General features: G+C 42.4%; 1 protein-coding gene across 1 annotated transcript in view; it reads right to left on the reverse strand.

Annotated features, from left to right (window-relative positions):
- Positions 1-1,679: 1,679 nt before the first annotated feature.
- Positions 1,680-23,209, reverse strand: part of GIPR (gastric inhibitory polypeptide receptor) — a 1,954,711-nt gene continuing 1,933,181 nt past the window's right edge. Inside the window, exon 12 of the mRNA XM_085627720.1 lies at positions 1,680-2,012. Coding sequence (XP_085483846.1) covers positions 1,680-2,012 — 333 coding nt within the window. The remainder of the gene's footprint in view (positions 2,013-23,209) is intronic.

Raw genomic sequence — 23,209 nt, forward strand, 5'->3', positions numbered from 1 at the left:
AATCTGAACGAATTCCAGCATCCTACTTATCAAAGACCTAGGTTTCTCCAAGTCGCTCTTTCCTTCACCATGATCATTGAGGAATTCAAGATTCACTCCACGGAGTTTGATAGTTTTCTGAAAATCAAAGTTGCTATAAGGAAGCTAGGTACCATAAATGCCGCTGACTGTATGAAATTTCTCTAATCTATCTCCAGCAAAGGGCATATCGCCTCTACAGTTTGTAAATGTTTAGAGAAACTTCTTTGTTTTGACACTCCCCATATTCAGGAAAAATAGATAGACTTGTAAAACCAATAACATTCCCCCACCACCACAAACAAAATAGGCACACAATGGAATACTATTCCTCGCCATAAAATGTCTCCTCTCATCTCACAATGCAAATATGGGACAATTTACTCCGTTTTTTGGACCCCCATGAGATTACAGAAACTTAGTTGGCTTAGTTGACTCGACCCTCTGCTGGCATTGTTACGAATTAGTGGGAAACACCTTATTTTCTCCAGTAAACACATTCACTTCTACTTAGAATATTTAGAACGTACCATAAATTAAATATTCAATATCACGTTAAATCTGAATCATATAATTGTTACTCTAAGCCCTTCAACAAAAATATCGAAACCTACTCTTAACAGATGGGACTTTTATTTATTGGTTCTGTTAATCACAACTGGCATGAAAAATATCCTTTCAGGGTGGTAAAATTGTAATAATATCATGTATCACACATGACGGGCCTGGGTCTGTTATGTTAGGAGTGCTGATAATATCGTACATATTACCAGCTTTAATACCTCCTCTCTAAATTACTATGGAATAGTCTATATACTTTTACTTGTAAACAATTAAACCCCTGAAGTCATACTACCTAAATTCGCACTTGTCTCTAGTTCTCTATTTTCCCTTTTCGTCCTCTTTCCATTCCTTTTTTTCATCTAACTCTCAAGGTTGCTCATGGTATGTTGCTGTCAACATCTCTTTCATTAGTTACAAAGGAGTTCTTACTTTTGACCTTTTATGGTGTATTACTGTATGCATATATGCACACCAGATCATGTACTTTTTTTGTTTTTGAAAAAACGTTAATAAATATATTCTGAAATAAAAAAAAATGACGATGAGGACAGCCAGAATGATTTCAACCTTCCTAGGCAGGTGTTAGAATGGAACTTATTTTAAGATTCCTGTACCTCAAAAGCATCATGTTGGAATTGTGGAACAGTCACTATCATCCATCTACATGCAACCAAATTTCAGACCAAAACTGTCGGATGGCACGTCATGAAAATCCTCTCTGAAAGAAACTATCTTGGTAAACCAATTTGATGGCATTGGATATATCTAACCTATCTCGTGGCACATCCCATGACCAATTCAGGTGCTGGTTGCCAAAGTAGATATGCATGGTGGCACCTGTGATAGTTATTTAGAAGTGTGTGGCACTTCATGGTGGCCTGTCTGATTTCACAATACTGTGTAGCTGAAATGCATTGGCATAGGCCTCAGATATCTTGGCATTTGAGCTTAAGTGAGAACTACCGTGATTTTTTTACTATATTACACAGCACAAGTACAAGTCATAAACAAAAGCCTACCACTTTGACAGTAACATGACCGGTATTTAAACATTGTTCAACAAACTGAACTGTTTATGAACATCTCTTCATTTTTGTTCAACAGTAACTTTCTGAAAACTTTCTGCTCAAATTGTGGGTGTTGGGGGTTGCCTCCTTGAGGGAACAGAGCCCCTGTTCCTTGCTTGAAATATAGACGGACACCTTGCTTCCCTTTGTGTTGGGATGGTGGTTGGCAGACAAAAAGTTGCCTGAGCTTATGTTTGAGCATTTTTTGGAGTAATGGCGGCCAGGAATCACACTCTTGCGGTTGCAGCTGTCACAGCTGGGTTGATGATGCTTCGGCTTGGGGCTACATGCAGTGGGGTTCTCCTTCAACAAATTCATCCCGACCTTCCGCTGCTGCCACTTTCTGCATATTTCTGTCTGGACCTGTGAAAAGGGTGAAGAAAGGTGGTGAGGAAGATGTCACAGTAGAAATGAAAACAAGCAATGTGCAACTACTTACAAAAAATAATTAAGATAAACAGCAAGCCTACGCACAGATTGTATAGTGCTGGGTGGTGATGGAGCAGAGAAAACAAAATATTTTTGTACCCCTTGGAAATTAAGGACCTCATAACTTTAATGATACTAACTGTTTGAACACATGTACTAATCAACAAATGCACCTTTATTAGACACTACATGTGGGAAAACTAACTGGCTTTGCAAAATCAAATTTACTTACAAGTGTAGATTACATAGGTTTTGTGACATAGGTTTTGTGATTTGCGTAATAAATGGAGTTAAATTACATGGATTTTGTTGTGTAGTAAAATTATACTGTGGCAAAGAATGCAGATGGTAAGTAAAATGGCTTTAAATGTCGCTTTTGCTAGGTAATATCTAACACGGGTCATTAGAATAGCGGGTGGTAAACAGAAAGGCTTATTTTCTATGTCTAATTTTTTTTGTGTTTGTTCTTATATTAGTTTCGTTCGGGCCTGGTAGGCCGTGCCTGAAAATGGCTGCTGGAGAGGGACGGGATTGCGTGCGCCGAATGAGATGGCCCTGCGCATGAGCAGAGTGGATGCTCCAGTCATGTGTATGCGGCCTATGCCCGGAGTGTGAGATGTCAAGGCTTGCCTGACCTGTAACGAGAGTCGTGCCAAGAGTTCAGCATGTATGCATGGGAATGGATGGGAGAATCGAGCTTCAGAGGATGATCATCGGAGTTTGTTACAAATACATTAACAAGTTAAAATTCCTTTGGACATTGTTGATCACGAGAACTACTGTATGCATTTATTGTTTGCAAACCGGTTCGAACAAGGAGGGTGATGAGGTGACCATCACCACCCTTCAGTCCCCAAAAGATTTAAATTTTGAGTGTGGCGAGTTAGAAGAAAAGGTATAAATGAGTCTGCGCTTACTTTAGGTCGACATTCCTTCATTTTTCTATCCTGATGCTATGAGAGACTCTGCCATTTTGGACTTCGAACTTTGATGGGGAGTAGGAACGAGACCGTCTCGAGAGTTGCCCTGGGAGGAGATTGCATCCGAGGAGGTTAGAGGGACAGTCAGTCAGTTTCGGGAGATCTATCCTGTGATCTGAGGTTCATTCTTCTTTCTGGTGAACCATTTTCATCATCGCCCTATGGCCAAGGGTAATGAGTATTTTCCATTTCTATTTTAAGGTTTACTTAAATGCTTACTGATAATGTCAAATGTTTTTGTCTAATAAAACTTTACTTATTTACTTTCATTCAATGAATTCAGATAAAATCATATGCTAACTCTAAATTGAGTCTGTGATTCTTAAATTAAACATGATCAATAAGTGTTAAAGGTTTTTTAATCGTGATTGAGCTGGACTTAATTGCCATCAACTGATTCTACTAGTTGGTCCCTCAACCGAATAGCGGAGTACCTTGATGTTTAGAACCGACAGTGTCAAAGATTAATGTATATAATGTGTATAGTGTCCATTCGGTCATTTCAATAAGGTACCCAGCTCGTCCTGCAGCTCGTCTACTTATCATTAATTCAGAAAACTGAGTAAATTTGTGTATTCGGTGTCATGGGCACCACCGACGCAGGTTTATATGAATAAATAGGTGTCGGGGTTTTCTGGGTTGATGTCATAAGGAAAAGGTTTATAATAGCCGCACTACATTAGTGGAACCTTGGGCCAGCTTTACTAACCCTTCATGCATTGAAACTTAACGCAATAAGGGAACTTGTGGCACTGCGTTGTGAAAAAGGGAGAGTGCAAAAATGCACCAAATCTACAAAGATATGGCACATTTCTGCTCTGAAGATTCAAAAAGTGAGTCCCTACTCTAGAGAGTATGGATCATGTGTCGGACTCTAAAAAAAGGACATGATAATAAGGCAGTCAGATAATTATGTAAATGTTATGTAGTACCATAAAAAGCAATAAAAACAATGATAAAAAATTGTCAATTTATTTTGTATTTACTAAAGACACGGAAGAAATATAAAATAAAATAATTTCATAATCGCAACACACAGTGTCGCCAAACAGAGAAACAAACCGTCGACGCGTAGTTTCAGTGACACTTGAAAATGAACACCTTCAGGACTAAGCTTTTTCTATGACAGAATTCTCTGTAAACAATATGACAATACGTTAGCTTTCCTTATATAAGCGTGATTCCATTTTATATCATAAAAATCATCTACAATTTCAACTATGTCAGTAAATTAATTACAAACAATGCCTTCATCAATTTATCTACCATTATGTACTACAAGAAAATTATCACACATTACGAAAAATGACTGCTGGGCCCAAAAGAAAAAATATACAATTTTTTGGGCTTAATAGAGCTTCAACACACGATCCATAATTTGTTTTAGCCATAATTGATATGTAGACCTACCTAATACAAATACTGTCTGGATCCTTCGTATTGTATCTGAAGGGAACCTTATACGTTCTATGTTCGGATATGTTAGGAACACAACGATATCTAAGCATAAAAAAAGGGACATTTTTTGAAAAGATTTCAAAAGTATTCATCTAATTTTTTATTTATTTATCGTTGTTCCATACCTCAAATCAGTAGGAACTTTATTCTTGTCTTGTAGGGTTCTTGTCAATAAAGTTTTCACTCCCTTTATATGTAGACAAACTTCCTTTTTTGATATGGAAGTAATTAAAAACCGGACAATACCTGTAGTTTTTTTTAAAAGAAGGGGATGGATATTGCATTGAATAAAAGACATATGTCAATGAAAAAATGTTATACCCTAAAACTAATACCTTTAATGCGGCGGTGGTTTAAGCGTACATTTTTATACAGCATTGTACAATTTTGGTTCGCATTCGTTGGAGCCACCAGTAAGTGCAGAATAGCCAATATTCTGGAATGTGAAAATACTATAAACTTATATAAAAACAATATAAAGCTAAAATGAATTATGAATCTATATGTATAATCTGTGGAATGTTTACCTTTAAGCTATACTTTACTATCATCAACAAGAATGTGCAAGATATGATTGTCTCCCACTTTTTTTTGTTGAAATGCTTGATGGTAGTGGCAGAGTTAAGCTGTAATATGAAAACTCTATCTTATTCTACGATAATATAGTTTTCCAACTACTTAACTTTGGTTAATTCGCAACAGAAGATTACCTGTTGTGTGTTGCTTTCACGATATTGCGACACGGAATTAATTTAAAATGTGCAAAAGAAGAGACAAAAATTGCATATTGTTGATTTGGTATTATCAGCAGTGATATTTAGTAGAACTAATAATAAAGGACTTAGATATTTTATAGTTTGTTATATATCGATTTTCAAGCCCCATGCTTAAAGCTTGAATTAATCTACTTTTCACATTGTTGTCACTATTTATTTTTTTATATAGACAAGGTTATACGTTTTTGTTATTTAGCATCTATCTCGGAGAGGCAGATGAATTATGAGCACTTTTTATTAGTTTTTATTTTTTTTAGTAACAAAGTATAAGTTTGGTTACGTTACGTTCACTTTGATTATAACCTTGGCCGATATTTAGGGCAGAGGTTGTTGCATTGACAATAAAAATATTGGCTTAGATAGATTATATCAAGTATGTTTGTCATGATAAATAAAGTTCGCTAAATGCCCGTCCACCTATTGGAGGCAGAAAGCATTATCGGCTTGGACGGGTCATAATAGATGCGTTTCTCATTGTTAGTACAATCGACTCAATACCCAATCTCATACACTATAGTAGGCAGATAGACCTCAATTACGGGTTGGTTAAGCAAGGTATTAAGCATTCAACTATTTAGTCCGAAAAAGCGGGCCCTAATGTTAGCGCGGTATTAAGGATGCTAAATAGCTATATGGGAGCGGATTTTTACCTGATAAAATTCTTACGGCCTCCCTGCTCACAACGAACGACTTCCGGGTTTTGGTACGTAAGAACGTTTTCCCGGGTTGTCGTTTAAATGTGTTTGATGATATCACGTGGTCGCTATGTGTAACGAAAAGCCGTGTTAAGATTAAAGTTTCTGAGTAAACATTGAAGTAACTGAGATGTATATAATTTTTTATCTTTGCGAAGAGATGTTATAATGGATATAAACTAATCGGAATGTTCACGGATTTGTTTATCAACGGGGAGGCCATCCTTGAATAGCTCAAAGGTCGTATTGGTGTGCAATATGGAATTACTTTTCTTCACCATGTTTACATATCTATTTATTAATGTGTACTATAACATAAAGGTTACTATATCTTGTAATGACCCCTTATGTGTAGCGACATTTTCTATTCATTCTACATTTGCGTTACTCAGCATAAGATACTGATACAGAATGTGTCGGCCATCTTTTAGAAATTGAAGCCCATTCAATAGCAAGGAGGACTGGGAAAAACTAATCTGATTTATATTCATGGTATATTTTTTTGCATATTTTTATTTCTAAAAGATGGCCGTCACGATTTACTGACATAGTTGAAATTGTAGATGATTTTTATGATATAAAATGGAATCACGCTTATATAAGGAAAGCTAACGTATTGTCATATTGTTTACAGAGAATTCTGTCATAGAAAAAGCTTAGTCCTGAAGAAGGTGTTCATTTTCAAGTGCCACCGAAACGCCGCGTCGACTGTTTGTTTCTCTGTTTGGCGATACTGTGTGTTGCGATTATGAAATGATTGTATTATATATTTTTTCTGTGTCTTTTTTTAAATACAAAATACATTTTGACAATTTTTTATCATTATTTTTATTGTTTTTTTATGGTACTACATAACATTTGTATAATTATCTGACTGCCTTATTATTATGTCCTTTTTTAGAGTCCTACACATGATCCATACTCTCTAGAGTAGGGATTGCCTTTTTGAATCTTCTGTCTAGACCCTGTCCCTACGTCTCAAAAATAGGGTTCCTCCCTCTTGTTTTTTACATTTCTGCTCTCTCATTTCTCAGCTGCACTTTAGGCAGTCTACCACCCATGCACCGTAGTGCAAGGGGCCTGCATTATGGGCAGAATTGTTTTTGCGAGGGGATTGATACTTTCCTGCACAAAAACAATCCTTAGAGGTGAACTCCACTTTCTATGTGTGCTGCATGCAGCACACATGAAAGGAGGAAGTAACACAGAGAACTGGATATATTTCTTCTTTTTACCATTTTAGCGCAAACCCAGCTTTATTGCCTTAAGTAAATCTGGGGCTGTGTCCAAATATCTAGGTGGATGCATAGAACGCCCATGTTCCACCCACATAACACCTACCCAACGTATTGTAATGCAACACTGTGTAAAGTGTTATGCTGTGTTAGTTTATATGAAAAAAAATTGTGACTGCGCAAAAAAAAGTGGCACAACTTTGGGAAGTCGTTCATGTCAAAATTACAGATACCCACATAAGACATCTCCTGAAATGCATGGGGTGCTGCAAAATGTATTTGACACACACTAGAATGAATGTAACATGTGTTAAAACAAATATGAAACATGGCAGAATGAATATACTATCTAGTAGACCATTGAAATAACACACATTCTGAACTGGATAAAATATATATTGAGATGTATAGTAACTATGTTGAAAGGAATATGGTGTTGCTGAAAAGAATACAACAAAAACTGCAGTGAATCTAACCCTTATTAAAATTATATAGACTGGTGCTGACATGAATATGACCCACATTGGAACGAATATAGCAAATATTACATTAAATGTGACACACTTTAAAATGACTGTGACACTCATGAAATGAATGTCAGACATACATCAATGAATACAAGCCATGTTCAAATGAATATGACACGTCCAAATGAATATAAGATATGTTGAAATAAATATGACTGTTGTCGAAATGAAAATGATTAACACTGAACTGAATATGAAACATGTTCATTTGAATATGATTGCAGTTGAAATTAATTTGATTTACATTAAAATGAATATAGCTCACACTTAAATGAATATGAGACGCTTTGAACTGAATGCAACATTCATTTGAATGAATATGATATATATTAAATTGAATGCAACAGTTTCTCAAATGACTGTGACACACATGAACTGAATGCCAGACAATAAGCAATGAATACATGCCAAGGTCTAATGAATATGGCATATGTTTAAACAAATATAAGATCATTTGAAATAAATATGACTATTGTCAAAATGAATATGACTAACACTGTACTAAATATGACATATGTTCATATGAAGATGATTACAGTTGAAATTAATTTGGCATGCCTTAAAACAAAAATGGCCCACTCTTAAATGAATATGAGAAGCTTTGAATTAAATACAACATCCATTGAAATTAATATTGCACATGTTGAAATAATTCTGACACATGTTGAAACATACATGACATATGTTGACACAAGTAGCATGTTCATTGAATTTGAAATGACACACTTTCAAAGGAATATGACAACTGTCATAATAAGTCTTGATTTGTTGAAATAAACATTACTTATGTCATAATGGATAAGACCGGTATAACAATGAATATAACAATTGTTAGAATTAATCTGCCCTATGTTAAATGAATGTGATACACAATTGAATGAGTATGGCATGCACTGAAAGGGATCTACCATCTTAAAATGATAATGACCTACACTGAACTGAATCTGATATATGTTGATATGAATGTGACTGCAGTTGTAATGAATTTGTTGTGCCTTAAAATGAATATGGTCAACGTTTAAGTGAATACGAGAAGCTTTGAACTGTATGTGCATCCTTTGTAATGCATATGGCATGTTTTGAACTAAATCTGAAACATGAAGAAAACCTCATTTTGATGCAAGACAAACTCTTGTTTAAAATGATACGGTGGGCATGAGGAATTGCAAATTTTTACATGCTCAACCTCTTTTGTTTGCTGAATGTATTGCTGTTTTAGACTCTGAACACGATTTGATTTGAGCATTTATAGAGCGCACAACTGCCCGGAGACGTCTAGGCACTAATACCCCAAAATACAACAAGGCTGTCACTGCGACTAGGTGTGTGAGAGTTAGTTGACAAAGTGCCACATTTTTAGTGCTTTTCTAAAGGCCAGAAGTGCAGGGCTGTATTTTATCCTGTCTGGCAGCATGTTCCAGGTTTTAACAGTCCCGACCAGGAAATTTCTTCCACCGCAGCGAGCTCTTTTGATCCTGGGTGTTTGTAGCAGTTTATGGTGGCCAGACCTTAGATTTCTAGGAGGTAAGTACCAGCTCAGTCACCTCTTCAGATAGGGAGGACCAGATCCATAATGTGCCTTAAATGTTAGGCCTTGAGATTTGACCTTGAGATTTGAAAGTAATTCTCTTGGCCACTGGGAGCCAGTGCAAAGTTCTCAACTTGTGCGAGACTGGCTGAAATTTCGCGATATCCAGCAGCAGTCTGGCAGTCGCATTCTGAAGACGCTGCAGCTTTTAAAGGTGCTGCGTTTGGATCCCTACGTACAGCGCATTTCCGTAGTCCAGTCTGGACAAGGGTAGTGCCGTCACCAGGGTTTTTAAGGATCCCAGAGGAATGAAGGGGCAAATTCTCCTAATCATCTTTAAGATGAAGAAGATTGAAGAGGTGAGGGAGCTGATCTGGTTTTTAAAGGACAATTTATCGTCAAAAATAAAACCTAGATGTTTTGCCTTTTGCACCAGTACAGGAAGGTCTCCCAGACAGGACCACCACCATCTGGGTGTCCAAAATGAGGTGTCCGAGCCAAACAGGAGAACCTCTGTTTTTCCCCCATTCAATTTCAGACAGTTCTAACTCATCCACTGATGGACCTGAGTCATACAGCGGTTGAAACGATCTGTTGTCTCTTCAGTGTTGCTGGAAATTGATACGACTAGCTGTGTGTCATCAGCATATGAGACCACTGAGAAGCCAAATGTCCTGATGATTTTAGCCAGAGGGGAAACATATAGATTGAACATCATAGGGCTTAAAGCCGAGCCATGTGGTACCCCACACAGGAGCATGAATTTTTCTGAGGAAAAGGTTCCGGCCTCTACAGATTGACCCCCATCCAAAAGGAAAGAGGATAACAGTTTGAGGGCCGTGCCTCTGATTCCTAACTCCCAAAGCCTGTTGACTAAGATGGCATGGCTCATCGTGGCACTGCTGTCAGCGCACCGTGTATGTGCTCTGAACCCTAAAACTGACTAATCATTGATTGGCATGCTAAGGCCATTGTGTATGATGTAGAAACAGCACCCAAGGCATGGAAATGGAAAAGTCACCTGAGATCTGCAGCACTTATTGTACACTCCACTCAACACGACAAGGAAACATGACATCAGGGCTACTATTGTAGCCTGACTGCTGCAGTGTAAAGCTTGCTGAGCAAATGGTTAAACTAACCCTTTTTAATAGGTTAAAACCTCCCTTTTCAATATTAGTAAGTCACTCCTATGTAGGCGATGTAGCCAACAAGCTTCGGTGGATGGTATTTAAAAATTTGTGCTGCATTTTGTTAATCTAGATTTATCAAGCCACGCAAGGTGACCTTGCATGGCTTGATAAATCTGAATTAGTAGTTGCATCACCCTTGCGCTCCCTTGCATGGCGCAAAGGCAATGCAACCCATTGATAAATCTGCCCCTGAGTGTCCAAAACTACTCCACACAGGGCCCTGTGGACCTTATAAGTGTCTTCCTGTAGTAGTTCAGGCACCACAATAAGTTTGGGAACTTTGCTCCAAAGCTTCAAGGGGACCGATGGCAAAAAGTATTTGATTCGCAGTTCCACAGTGTGAAATTGAAATTCCTCAGAAAACAAAATAGTTTGGACTAGGAAATTATTTCAAACTTCCCTACTTCCAGGCCTGAGCAGGGCCTATCCAGCTTGGGGAGGCGCCCCTGATATTAAAATGTACAACCTTCTTTTATCTGATAAAATGCCCCTCATTTTTGATGCAATGCCCTCCTGTGAAGGCCTCTGGTTGTCAATGGTTGGCTAGTCTCTTGCTCTATGTGGGTCTACTGTTATGTGTTTCAGGTAGGTGAGGGACGGCAAAGACTTCTTTAGTAATCATAGTTCTGAATCTTTTCTTTTTGCATATAGACATGAACACAGTCACATATTTCTTCCAATGCCCTGCATTACTTATGCAGTGAGTATGTAGCTAGCTAGGGGAACTGTAATTCTTGTAAGGTCATAAGGGCATGGTTTTCACTGATGCTGGTATCGTAAACCAGGTCAGGCTTTTCTTCCACAGGTGATTAAGCTAAAAGAAAACAAAGGACAAGGGAAGATGTCCTTTTCTCCTGCTTTAATGAAAACAGAAACAGAAATGAGACCTTTTCACATATAGAAAGAAGAAAATGCCTCTTTGAATTGTTTTTTTGTAGGATCCTGCAAATAAACATTCCTGCCCATAACAAAGGCCCCCTTATAGCATGATGCAAGAGTGCCTGCATTGTTGCTAAGCAGCAACAAGTGTGCAAGCACTTGAAGAGAGCTGAAGAGTGCCATATAGTTTACATATGGCTCTTCTCAGCTCTCTCCCATTCACAAAACACAGCATAGAAACTTGCCTTGCTGCACTGTGTTACATACATTGTTAGTAAATCTGCCCCTAGACCTGAGCCTTCTGATCTTGTGGCACAGTTGTGTCTTCTCCTTTTTAACCATGGATTGTGGGGTGTGATGTTGACTGGAAGGTGCCTCCTACTACCTGGATCCATGTCGGGTCCTATGACATTTTTGTTTTCAATCTACTTGCAAGGGCACACAGCCCACAGCTTTGCTAAAGGGAATTAAGTTAATAGGCTTTGCAGACAATTTTGAGGGGAACATATGGGAGTATCCTGTTCCTTCAGCCTCTGACATTCAATTTAACATGTTGTTTCTTTTGTGCCAGCTTCCCTGGTGTTGTGGTTAGTATGCTGCATGCTTGGGCTACCTCTTCCATTCAGTCCTCTGCCCTCCAGAGCCTTGACCACTTTGACTTGTCCGTTTCCCCGCATTCTTGTACACTTGCATGGACCAATTCTCCTTGGTTCCCATTCCTACCTGGATCCATTCCCCGCATTTAGTCCTCTACCTTCCATGTGTACCCCATCCTGGTATTGTTGCTTCAACCCACCTCAACAGGTTATGAACTCTAGTAGACTTCTCTTCCTGGCCTCCAGTTAATATTGTGTAATTTCTTTCTTTCACTCTCCTACACACACTGGGTGTATCCTATGCAGTCTGTTTTTTTACTTTCCTTCTCTATTCTTTGCTTGTGCCATTTTCTCCCTATATCTTTTCATGCTTTGGCCTTACTTTGCTGTGTTTTTGTGACTGGACTCCTAGACACTCTCATGCTTCCTACCTTCCTTTTTCACGATAATACCATTTTCATCACCTGGTACCAATGAGACCTGACCTCCGTATCTATCTCTCCCCTGCCACACCCCTCTACTTGTGCAATTGCTTACCTGGTCCCTTTAACCATTGCAGTTTTGTTCCTTACCAGAATATCAATTTACTTAACCTTTGGTAATGCCTTCTCTGGTAGAGACTCTATCTAGCTGCAGATTCCTTTCCGGACAATATTTCCCAGGCATCAGACTAGATCCAGAAGTTTTCAAGCAGTACCCCTGTGTGACGGTAGGTGGCGTCGTTCAGCTTTGTGTCAGTGGTGTCTGGGCCGGCAATGAGATGCGTGGTGCCTATATAAATGCCACCCCGGAGCACTGATATCAGTTCCTTTTGCAACTTTCCACACCAGGAATGCAGGTCCACAATGAAGACTGACAACTGGACTGAAATTCTAAGGCCCTTAGAAGGGTGACTCTCACACTGAATCAGTTCTGCGAGAGTGGAGAATGGGATGGCCAGTAAGGAATCCGCGGCTACATAGAGTCTCTACCAGATACGGCATTGCCAAAGGTAAGCAACTTGTTCATCTGATAGAGACATCTAGCCACAGATTCCTTATCTTAGAATAGAAAACTCAAGCAATGCCTCCAGGGAGTTGGGTAGCAAAGCTGATTTAAGTCAGTTTGTCTTATAGGACCAAACAGACAAAGTGTCCGTCACAATGGACCTGACTGTCCAGGCAGTAGTGCTTGGTTAACATGTGCAGAGATGCCCATGTTGCTGCCTGACAGATATCCAGGACAGGGACTCCTTGGGCTAATGCAGTGATCGCCACCTTGGCTCTGGTGGAATGAGTACGTAAGCCCTCAGGGGGTTGCTTCTTGGCCAATGCATTGCAGATATTTATGCAGAACACTATCCCTCTTGAGATGGTCCATCTCAGTACAGCCTTCCCTTTCTTAGCCCCTAGGTACCCCACAAACAGTTGATCATCTGCCTGGAACTCTTTTGTACGATCAAGGTAGAGCTACTACTCTCTCTTTGGGTCCAGACGATGGAGTCTCTCCTCCTTTGAAGTGTGAGATGGAGACAAGAAGTTAGGCAGTGTTATATTCTGGCCTACATGGAAAGGAATCACAACCTTCAGGAAGAAGGAATCCTGTGTCCAGAGTACCAGATTGTCCGGATTGAAGATATTGTAGGGAGGGTGTACAGAGAGTGCCTGCAATTCACTGACCCTTCTGGCCAATTTGTAATAGGCATTAGAAAAGCAGTCCTCATAGTTAATAAACGGAGAAAATGTTAGACCTGGCATCCTTGGCATGGTTTTCCCCTGTCTTTTTGCCCCTGCCTCCTTTATTTTTGCTGTGTGCCAGATTTAGTTTTGCTGGTCTAGATGCTTTGGGCACTTTGCCACTGCTGCTCAGTGCCAAAGTGCAAGAGCTCCCTATGTAAATTGTGCATATGGATTGGTGTTTTCCCGATTGGCTTGTTTAACTTACTACTAAGTCCCTACTACAGTGCACTGTGTGTGCCCAGGGCCTGCAAGTCAATTGCTGCTAGTGGACCTGCAGCACTGATTGTGTCACCCACACAAGCAGCCTTTCAAAAGAGGTCTCAGACCTGCCACTGCAGCATCTGCGTGCAGTCTCTACTGCCATGTCGACCTGGTAAGTGCACCCATTTGCCAGGCTCTAACCTTCCCTTCTAGTATATGTGAGTCACCCCTAAGGTATGCCCAAATTACCCATATGGGCAGGGTGCAGTGTAGGTGAAAGGTAGGACATGTACTAATATGTGTGATATGTCCTGATAGTGAAATGCAGTGACTTTCGTCTTTCACTTTTGAAAGGCTATCTGTCCCATAGGATTCAATGGGAGTTTATTTATAATATCATATAAGTATAACTTTCCATTAGGGCAAGATAGAAAAGCGGAGTTTGGTATCTCTGAACTCAGAATATAAAAATTAATCGTTTGGTAAAGATGATTTTTATATTGTCTGTTTGAAAATACCACTTTTAGAAAGGGGGTGTTTTCCTGCTCATCCATCCTGTGTGCCTCTGCTGGTTTGTGGATTGACTGTCTGGTTTTGGAGTGACAGAGGCTGGGGATGTGCATTCTCTTCAGACAGCCACTGGGGGGGGTGGAGGTGTGTCCTGCCTTTTCTGGATGAGTCAGGGTTGGGGTGAATAGACCTGGGTTGCATTTAGAGTAGTGGGAGGAGATTTCCCTGCACCTGAATAGGTCTGGTCTGCCTTAGACAATGCTGTCTCCACCTCCTGCCGGGAAGCTGGGCCAGAGAGGTCAGAACTGGTTTTGACTGAGCACAGAGTCCCTCTGCCACAAGAGAACAAAGAGAAATGGCGCATAAATATTGGGGCCCAGACCCCAGGACTTTAGATTTCTTCTGGACTCAAAAGGAACATCTGCCAAGGAAAAGAACTGGGAAAGCTGAAGGAGAAGTACTGCCCCTTTGCTGTGTGCTGTCTGGAGTTGGCCTGCATTGACTGTTTTTACTAAGGAGAGGACAAAGACATTGTTGTGTGCTGTGTATCTGTTAAAAATATCTCCAAGGGCTTGAAGTAGAGCTTGCCTCCTGTTTTGAAGTCTCAGGGACACAAAGACTTCACCAACAGCTCCCCTGAACTTCCTTGCATGGAGTTCTGACCTGCCAAGAGGTGTTTATTCCTGTGTTGGGCCTCTGAAGGTTGTTCTTGCTGCTTGGAACTGGGAAAAGAGAAGCAACTACGGAAGCGTGAAGCATCTGCACCCGTTTCCAACGTTACACCGTAGTGCGGGAAGAATTTCGACGCATCCCCATCGTGCTGCTGAAGAAACCGACACAGTGCCTGCCCGCGGCTGGAGAAATTGTCGCACGCCGAGTATCGTGGACCGATCCCTGAAGTCCGAGATCGCAGCACCGACTCCGACGCAGGCCCTGCTGTGCGACTGCAAGAACCAACGCATCGTGGGACCGCGGCTGAAAAGATCAATGCAGTGCGGTTGCCGCCCCATCGAGAACCAACGCATTTCACCATGGAACCAAGTCTACAGCAGTGCTGGGGCCACATTGTAAGGAACCGACGCATCACCTCCCCTGGAGAAAGGAACCAGCGCATCACCTTCCCTGTGCATAAGGAACCAACGCATCACCTTCCCTGCGGCTATTATGATTTTGACACATCCTAGGTACTTTGTTTTTAAAGTGTCGCATCTATAGTGTGCTATAGACAGAACTGTTTTTACCTTTTAAAAGTCAAATCTTGATAACTGTATGTTGGATTTTTGTCATTCTGGTCTTGTTTGGTTTAGATAAAGATTACTTATTTTTCTAAACTGATACGGTTGTAGTGTCTTCACTGTATTACTGTATGTGTGCACAAATGCTTTACACACTGCCTCTGAGATAAGCCTGCCATGCTTGTGCCAAGTTACCAAGGGAATGAGCAGGGATTGTCTAAGGGCGAATCTCCCTTACCCTGACTAGAAGCAAGGGTCCCTACTTGGACAAAGGTACGTACCTCTGCCAACTAGAGACCCCCATTTCTAACAGAAAGCAATTGGGCAGTGGCTCACATGATGTGCACATTAGGTCCTTTTGTGGCATCATGAAAGTCCTGGGAGAAAATATATGTTGCAAACTTTTGAGTGACCTAGCCACAACAGGTGACTTGAACAAAGAAGATTGGTCTGGCAACCCCCAAAAAACTGAAATGGCCCATAGGTAGCTGTGCTGAGAGCAAGGCCTTCTGGGCCAAGGATAGACCAAAAGAAGAACCTGAGAAAGGGGTGCAGATAGAGGACTGATATTCCTATATGAATACCATGCCACAAATGTATCCCACTGGCTGGCCTATACCGACTTGGTAGAGGGATGCCTGGCTGCTAGAATAACATCATAGACTTTGTGAGTAAGTTTGAAAGCTGTCAACTGTCACTGTTCAAATTCCACTCATAAAGGTGATGGGTATGCAGGTTCGAGTGCATGACCCCCTCCCCTGTTGTTGCAACAGAAGATCCTCTTGATGAGGCAGCCTGATCGGGGGACTGATGCTCATGCTCAACAGCTCGGAATACCAGACTTTCCATGCCCAATTCGAAACCACAAGAATTATATGGACCCAGCCATTCCTGGTCTTCTTGAGAACTCTGGACAGAACTGGTACTGATAGAAAGATATACAGGATGCCGGAGCTCCACTCGAGACTAAAAGCGTCTCTGAGCGAAAGACGCCTTAGAAACTCTAAGGCACAAAAATGTAGACATTGCAAGATCTTGGCAGTGGGAAAGAGATCTAGCTAAGGCTTTCCCCAATCTTGAAAGAGACCTTGCACTACCTCTGTATGGAGATGCCATTATTTATCCACTAGGCATAGTCCTCTGAGTTCGTCCACCCTGACCTTCACAGAGCCTGTTAAGTGTTGAGCCACCAGGGAAACACCCTGATGTTCCAGCCATGTCCAGAGACATAGAGCCTCTTGACAAAGGGTCCACGACCCTACTCAACCTTTTGGTTGTAGTACCAGATGGCAATTGTATTGTCCATGAGCACAGGTACCAGTCTTCTCTTGTTAGAAGGAAGAAAGGCTTTCTATTCCAAGCGGATTATCTGAAGCCCTAACATACTGATGTGAAGCCCGGACTTTGTCAGAGACCAGAGTCCTCTGATCTCCATCACTATGAGATGGCGCCCCAGCCAAGGAGTGGCACATCTGTCACTATGGTCAGCTCTGGTTGAGGAAGGTAGAGAGATCTGACCCTGACCCAATCGTGGTCCATCACACACCACTGCACATATTTCACAATTCCCTCTGAGAGGTGGACCATGTTGGAGAGATTCACCTTATGCTGTGCCCACTGGAACTTCAGGTCCCACTAAGGAGTCTGCATATGTCAACGGGCATGTGTTACAAACAGGATACCGTGAGGTCCAACAGCCTGAGTGTCATCCATAACGAAATCCAGGCTAGAGGCTGAAACATTTGTATCAAAGCCTGAATATCCTGGACTCACCAAAACTGCACTTTGTCCAAAACAGCTCCGATGAAAAGAGCGCATTACAGGGAGTCAGGTGTGACTTTAGCACATTAATAGTGAACACCAGCAAGGGCAGGAGGTTCAACGTAGTCTTGAGGTGGGAGACAACTGCCTATTGTGAGCCCGCCTTTAACAGCTAATCTCGAGGTAGGGTAAAACTGGTATCCCTGACCTCCCTAGATGTGCTGCAACCACCGGCATCACTTTGGATAACACTCAATGGGTGCTGGTAAAGCTGAAGGGGAGCACTGCAAACTAAAAAGTGTTCATGGCCCACCGTGAATGGCAGGTAACATCTGTGGACAGGCAAGACGGGGATGTGAAAATATGTGTCCGGCAAGTCAAACGCTACCATCCAGTCTCCCGGGTGCAGGGCACACATGACTTGAGGGAGCATGAGCATTTTGAATTTCTCCTTTTTCAGAAATAAATTGTGAACGCTCAGGTCTAGGGAAGTATGGAGGCCTCTGTCCTTTTTGGGCACCAGAAAGTAGCGATATAGAAACCGTGACCTATGTCTGATGCCGGGAGCCTCTTGATTGCTCCCTTGGTCAAGAGAGTCAACACTTCCAGATGGAACAAGGAGAGGTGGTCCTCCTTCAGCTGGTTGTAAGTGAGTGACATGGGACTTTTTGAATTTGTCATTCCACCTGATCGCGCCATCGAGACACCGAGTTTGGAAACACTGTATCCTGCATAGACTTCAATTCTTTCTTGTCCGACGACCTTCTCTTCAGATCCCGAGGTCCAGCTATACCCAGGGGAAGAGGTGTCCTACCCCAGACAAGCTCTGGAGGACGCGGAACAGTGTTGTCCTAGGCCCTGATCGCAGAATCAACCTTTTGACCCATATCTTTACCAAACGCTGGGCTTCTCTGAAACCAAACTCAAAATCTCCGGCCTTATCTTTGAATCCTTTTACCCCGCTGCCGGACAGAGAGACTCTAGACATATGATCTTTGGCCCCACCCGAACCTGCTCGTTACTTCCGGATTTCACCCAGACGTTTGGCTCGGTTCTGTGAGCCATGCCTTAATGGAGCCGTTGACCCCACCCTATATTTGATGTACATATATCCTGCTCGCTTTCCCCAAACCACACGGCTTGTTGTTTGGATTGCCTATAAATCAGTGCCATGAAGAAGGTGACAGCTAGACCTTAGCCCACACCAAAACGCGCGTCAGCACTGTGTTGGACAGGAACCATATGGTGGTATAAATATAAGAACAGCTGAATACTCATTGTACTAAGTATATGTCACTGTATTTACCATCCAATGCCATCGATGCACTGTTGAATAACATTTATTGTAAGCTGTTCTTGAGGCTATTGTTTTACCAGAGATGTTTCCTGTTTAATTTAATGTATTAATCATCACTATACCACTGTATTTCTGATGGTTTGGTCCCTGTCCTCACATTTATGCAATTCTTTTTTGTGTGTTTGCGTTGGTAAGACAGTAGTATGAATGGGACTTTGATATGAATGATTGTATAGATGGTTAGGATGCAATTGGTATGATTTCCTGTCTTTGCCGTTATTTACTAAGCGCTCAGATTTATTTCTAAGCAGGTGATCCTCTTTCCCGTCAGGGAAGGTTTCTTTATTCAATGTGCGTAGGTGTTGTCATAAAGGGGATGGAGTAACCCCTTTTTAAAATCTGTAAACACAATGGTCGGATGTTTCCAAACTCTGGTGGTGCAGGTGATGGCCTATCCTGCCCCACACTGGATGCCTTAGGCAAACTAAAGGGGTTTGGAGGCTGCAGCTGCTGGGGGCGGGGTACTTTGGCTACCTCTCCCACATGTTCTGTGGGACTTGTGTCCAAGGCTACGAAAAGGCTGGGAAGGTATGAATGCGGTTAAAAACCCCTTCTGTGGCAGAAGGTTGACTGAGGTTGACGAGGGGCCATGGAGAAGCCCAAGGAGCTGGCCATAGATCTGCTATCATTAAAGCACAGCCGCACTGAGCCCGCTTTGTCTCCAAAGAGATGAGAGCCTAATAAAGAGCATGTCCATTAGTGACACTCGGGCATCCCCTGAAAAGCAGGTGGTTCTCAGCCAGGCATGGCGCCGAAGGGCCTCCGACAATGAGATCACTCTACCCAGCAAATCTGTCCTGTTCAGTCCATATAGTATATTGAATTTTTTTGCATCTCTCCCCTCAGCAATGGCTTTGGAAAGTATGGCTCAGCCTCTTATGAGTCCCAGATCATATGGGAGTATCAGGCCAAGAGGCATGTGGTGTTCACCGACCACACTGCAATGCTGGTAGAAGAGGACATCCTCTTCCAGGAAATATCCTTTACCCCTCAGTTTCAACAAAGAACAGCTTATACAACACAGTCACTACCCCGACTGTGACGTTACGGCATGTTACTTTAACCCACAAAGCGTTACAATGACTTGCTGTAGGGGGCACGTTGTTGGACTGGTGTTTGGTATTTAAGTCAAACAACTTCCATACTGATGCATAAACTGGAGTTGGAATAGTAATTTATACTATTACAAAGTCCAGGGCCACCTAAATCAAATCGTCGCAATGACTTGCGTGGTAAAGTAACGTGTGTTAACGTCACAGTCGGGTACTGACTGCATTGTAAAGGCATGTGTGGTAAATGCATGTGGTGTTCCTTCATACAACCCGTCTTCCCAAAGGTATCCAACCTCTTGTATCCCCAATCCGGTGGAGTGGTATAGAACACATCAGGATTAACTCCAGAGTTGGAGGCCTGGGCCATGAAGTTCCCCAGGGTGGGGTACTGGGGAAGGAAACTGGGGTCCCCAGGAGTGGAACAACGATGGCAGGCAATTGTTTTATGCACAGCAGGCCCTGTGCAGGGCTCGGACCAGGCCCAGAATAGGACATCAGTAAGGGCTTCTGTCAAGACGTTTATCTTGGCTGCCTTAGAAGGTCCAAAACCTCAGCCACCTGACACACCACCATAGCAAATGAGGCATGCAGGAAACACACTTTTCAGCTAGCTGACCATGAACAGGAGTGAAAAGTTTTTTTTTTTTAAGTAGCAAATTCTGTTTTACACTTTTAGAACTCCTTTTGGGCTGCTAGGCCTTGAATATGGGAAGTCCACTACCTCTGATGCTCAACTGTGTACACTAATGCTCATTGTGACTATGAAGAGAAGGTAGTTGGTGCATAGTTTTCAGTGCATTTTCTACTTGGGAAGGGGGGGGCGAGTCCTGGCTTTTTCTTTTTAATTCTTCCAGTTCTTTTCTCTTTTTTAATTTGTGTTGGGTGGGCCAAACCTGAGGGGGTTGTGGTCCGACTGTAAATGTACTGGGTGCCTGCCAACCAGCTGCCAAGTGCCAGAGCTCTTTCCCTTAAACTGTACCACAACTGGCACAGCTTCAGACCACTTTATAAGTCCCTAGTAAAGGGTACGTCTGGTACCAAGGGCAAAGAAACTGAAGAGGGACAACTGGGGCTGCAGCATGAATTGTGCTACCCTAGGGTCCACTCACCAAGGCTATGCAAAGTACCACTGCAGGCTGCATGCCTTGATGCAAGCAAAACTAGAAGAGTCAATATAGCACACACCTCTGTGTGCCATACCTACAGACACTGCCTGTGATATAGGTAACTCATCCCTACAGCAGACCTTACCAGCCCAGCCCTAAGGCAGGGTACACTATACCTCAGGTGTGGACATAGATATTGTAGGGGCATATCTGCTCCTGCAGCTAAGTCCATTCTTGAAAACTGTAAGTGCACCGGAAAGCCATATCGAGTACATGGGCAGGACAATCGCCATTACGAGTTTCCTAGCTCCTAATGGCTTCACTGTACCATCAGATGTTTGGTACCAAACATCAGGTGCCCCCTGAAAACCTGCAGACTACTTGTGTGGTTACTAACCATTTCCAGCCATCCGCTACCACTAGATGTGTACCTGACCTCATGGGGTTTGAGCCTGTGCTCTCAGAGGCCGGGAACAAAGTCTCCCCTGGGCAGAGGTGTTTCACACCTCCCCCAGGGGAGGAACAGACTTCTAGGGTAGGAAGCTTCAAATGCCATGCCATCTTTGAAATGTAATCCAGGCAGCCACAACAATTGGAGGATGCCAACCCTCCTGTCATGACCTCACGCTTGTGGTAAAACTAGAAAGAATAGGAGGGGTGCCCACCTTCAGCTAGCACCTCCCCTAAGGTGTAGTCGGCGAGGTGCAACATATTTTTCAGTCCCCCCATCTTGATTTGGAGGGAAATCGTCATGTTAGTGGTATGCCCATTCCCCAGTGGGAGGGGTCATACAGAGGGTATAGTCAACCTAAGGTGGATGGCCCAATGGTCATTACCTGGCACTACATTTAATGCCCCTAAATTTAGTATTTAAGCGGCATCCCAAAGCCCTGAACTTCAGATTTGATGGACCTAAGTAGAGAAAGACAAAGAATAGCTGTTGACCCCAAGAACAGAGAACCTGCTGTGGACTTTTGGGTGCGAAACCTTACTCGCCACTGCCAAACTTGACAATCAGTAAAGACGGTCTCATCCTGCCACTGAGAGACCTCGACAAACCCCAAAGGTCCTCCAGCCATTCGGACTCAACCTTACTCAGACACAAGCATTCTTCCTCACTCTGACTCATTCAGTATCACTCTCTCTCTCACACTGACTCACTTTCTCAATCCTTCTGACTCACTAAGACTCACTCAGACTTGACTCACTCAGTCTCACAAACAGTAACATTCAGTTACACTCCCTGTCTGTCTCCCTCACTCATTCATTGTCACTCTTCTTATCACTCACAGTCCTCACTCCTACATTGACACTCTCTTTTACTCACACATACATGCTCACATATAAACACTCTCACGGACACACACTCTCACATACACATTATTTAAAAGCATTTTTTACTTACCTTGCTGTCTATGCAGGTCCCGTTTGCTGCTGAAGCTTTCAGCTGCGGAAAATTGAAACTGAAACCTCAAACCAGCGCAGTCACAGATTTGAGTTTTTAGTCTCTGCTCATTCACCTCACCCTTTCCCAACTCTATGACAAGCTCGGAAAGGGTGGGGTGACTTGCTGATTGATGTATGGCCTCGGGCACTGCAGGGCGTCATCCTGCAATGCCAGTGTCTAACTTTATCTGTGAAGCTTTACCACATCACAGATTTGGAGGCACTGAGAAATGCCAAGTGCCTGAGGCCGGAGTTGTGAGTTTCAACAGTCGCAGATACTCTCTGATGGTTGGTGCAGGCTCCTTTATGCCTCTGCACGAGACATGAGACATTGTCTCTGTTAGAATGTGGTTCTGCCCATCTGAGCCGCCCAGATTTTTAGCTTTTTGTAAACCTAATTTTTGAGCTTTTACTGTGGGAGACCCTCATAGGCTGGGACTGGTCCACAGTGAACTCACCGCTCAAATTCCACTCATAAAGGTGAAGGGTGTGGAGGTTAGAGTGCATGACCCTCCCCTGTTGTTGCAACGGAAGATCCTCTTGATGAGGCAGCCTGATCGAGGACTGATGCTCATGTTCAACAGCTCGAAATACCAGACTTCCCATGCCCAATTCGAAACCACAAGAATGATTTGGACCCAGCCATTCCTGATCTTCTTAAGAACTCTGGACAGAAGTGGTACTGATAGAAAGAGATATAGGAGTCCGGAGCTCTACTCGAGACTAAAAGCGTCTCCGAGCGAAAGTCACCTTGGAAACTCCAGCGCACAAAATTGCAGACATTGCAAGTTCTTGGCAGTAGCGAACAGATCTAGCGAAGGCTTTCCCCACTCTTGAAAGAGACCTTGCACCACCTCTGTATGGAGATGCCATTATTG

The sequence above is a fragment of the Triturus cristatus genome, chromosome 9, assembly GCF_964204655.1.
Source record: "Triturus cristatus chromosome 9, aTriCri1.1, whole genome shotgun sequence".
Classification (NCBI taxonomy): domain Eukaryota; kingdom Metazoa; phylum Chordata; class Amphibia; order Caudata; family Salamandridae; genus Triturus; species Triturus cristatus.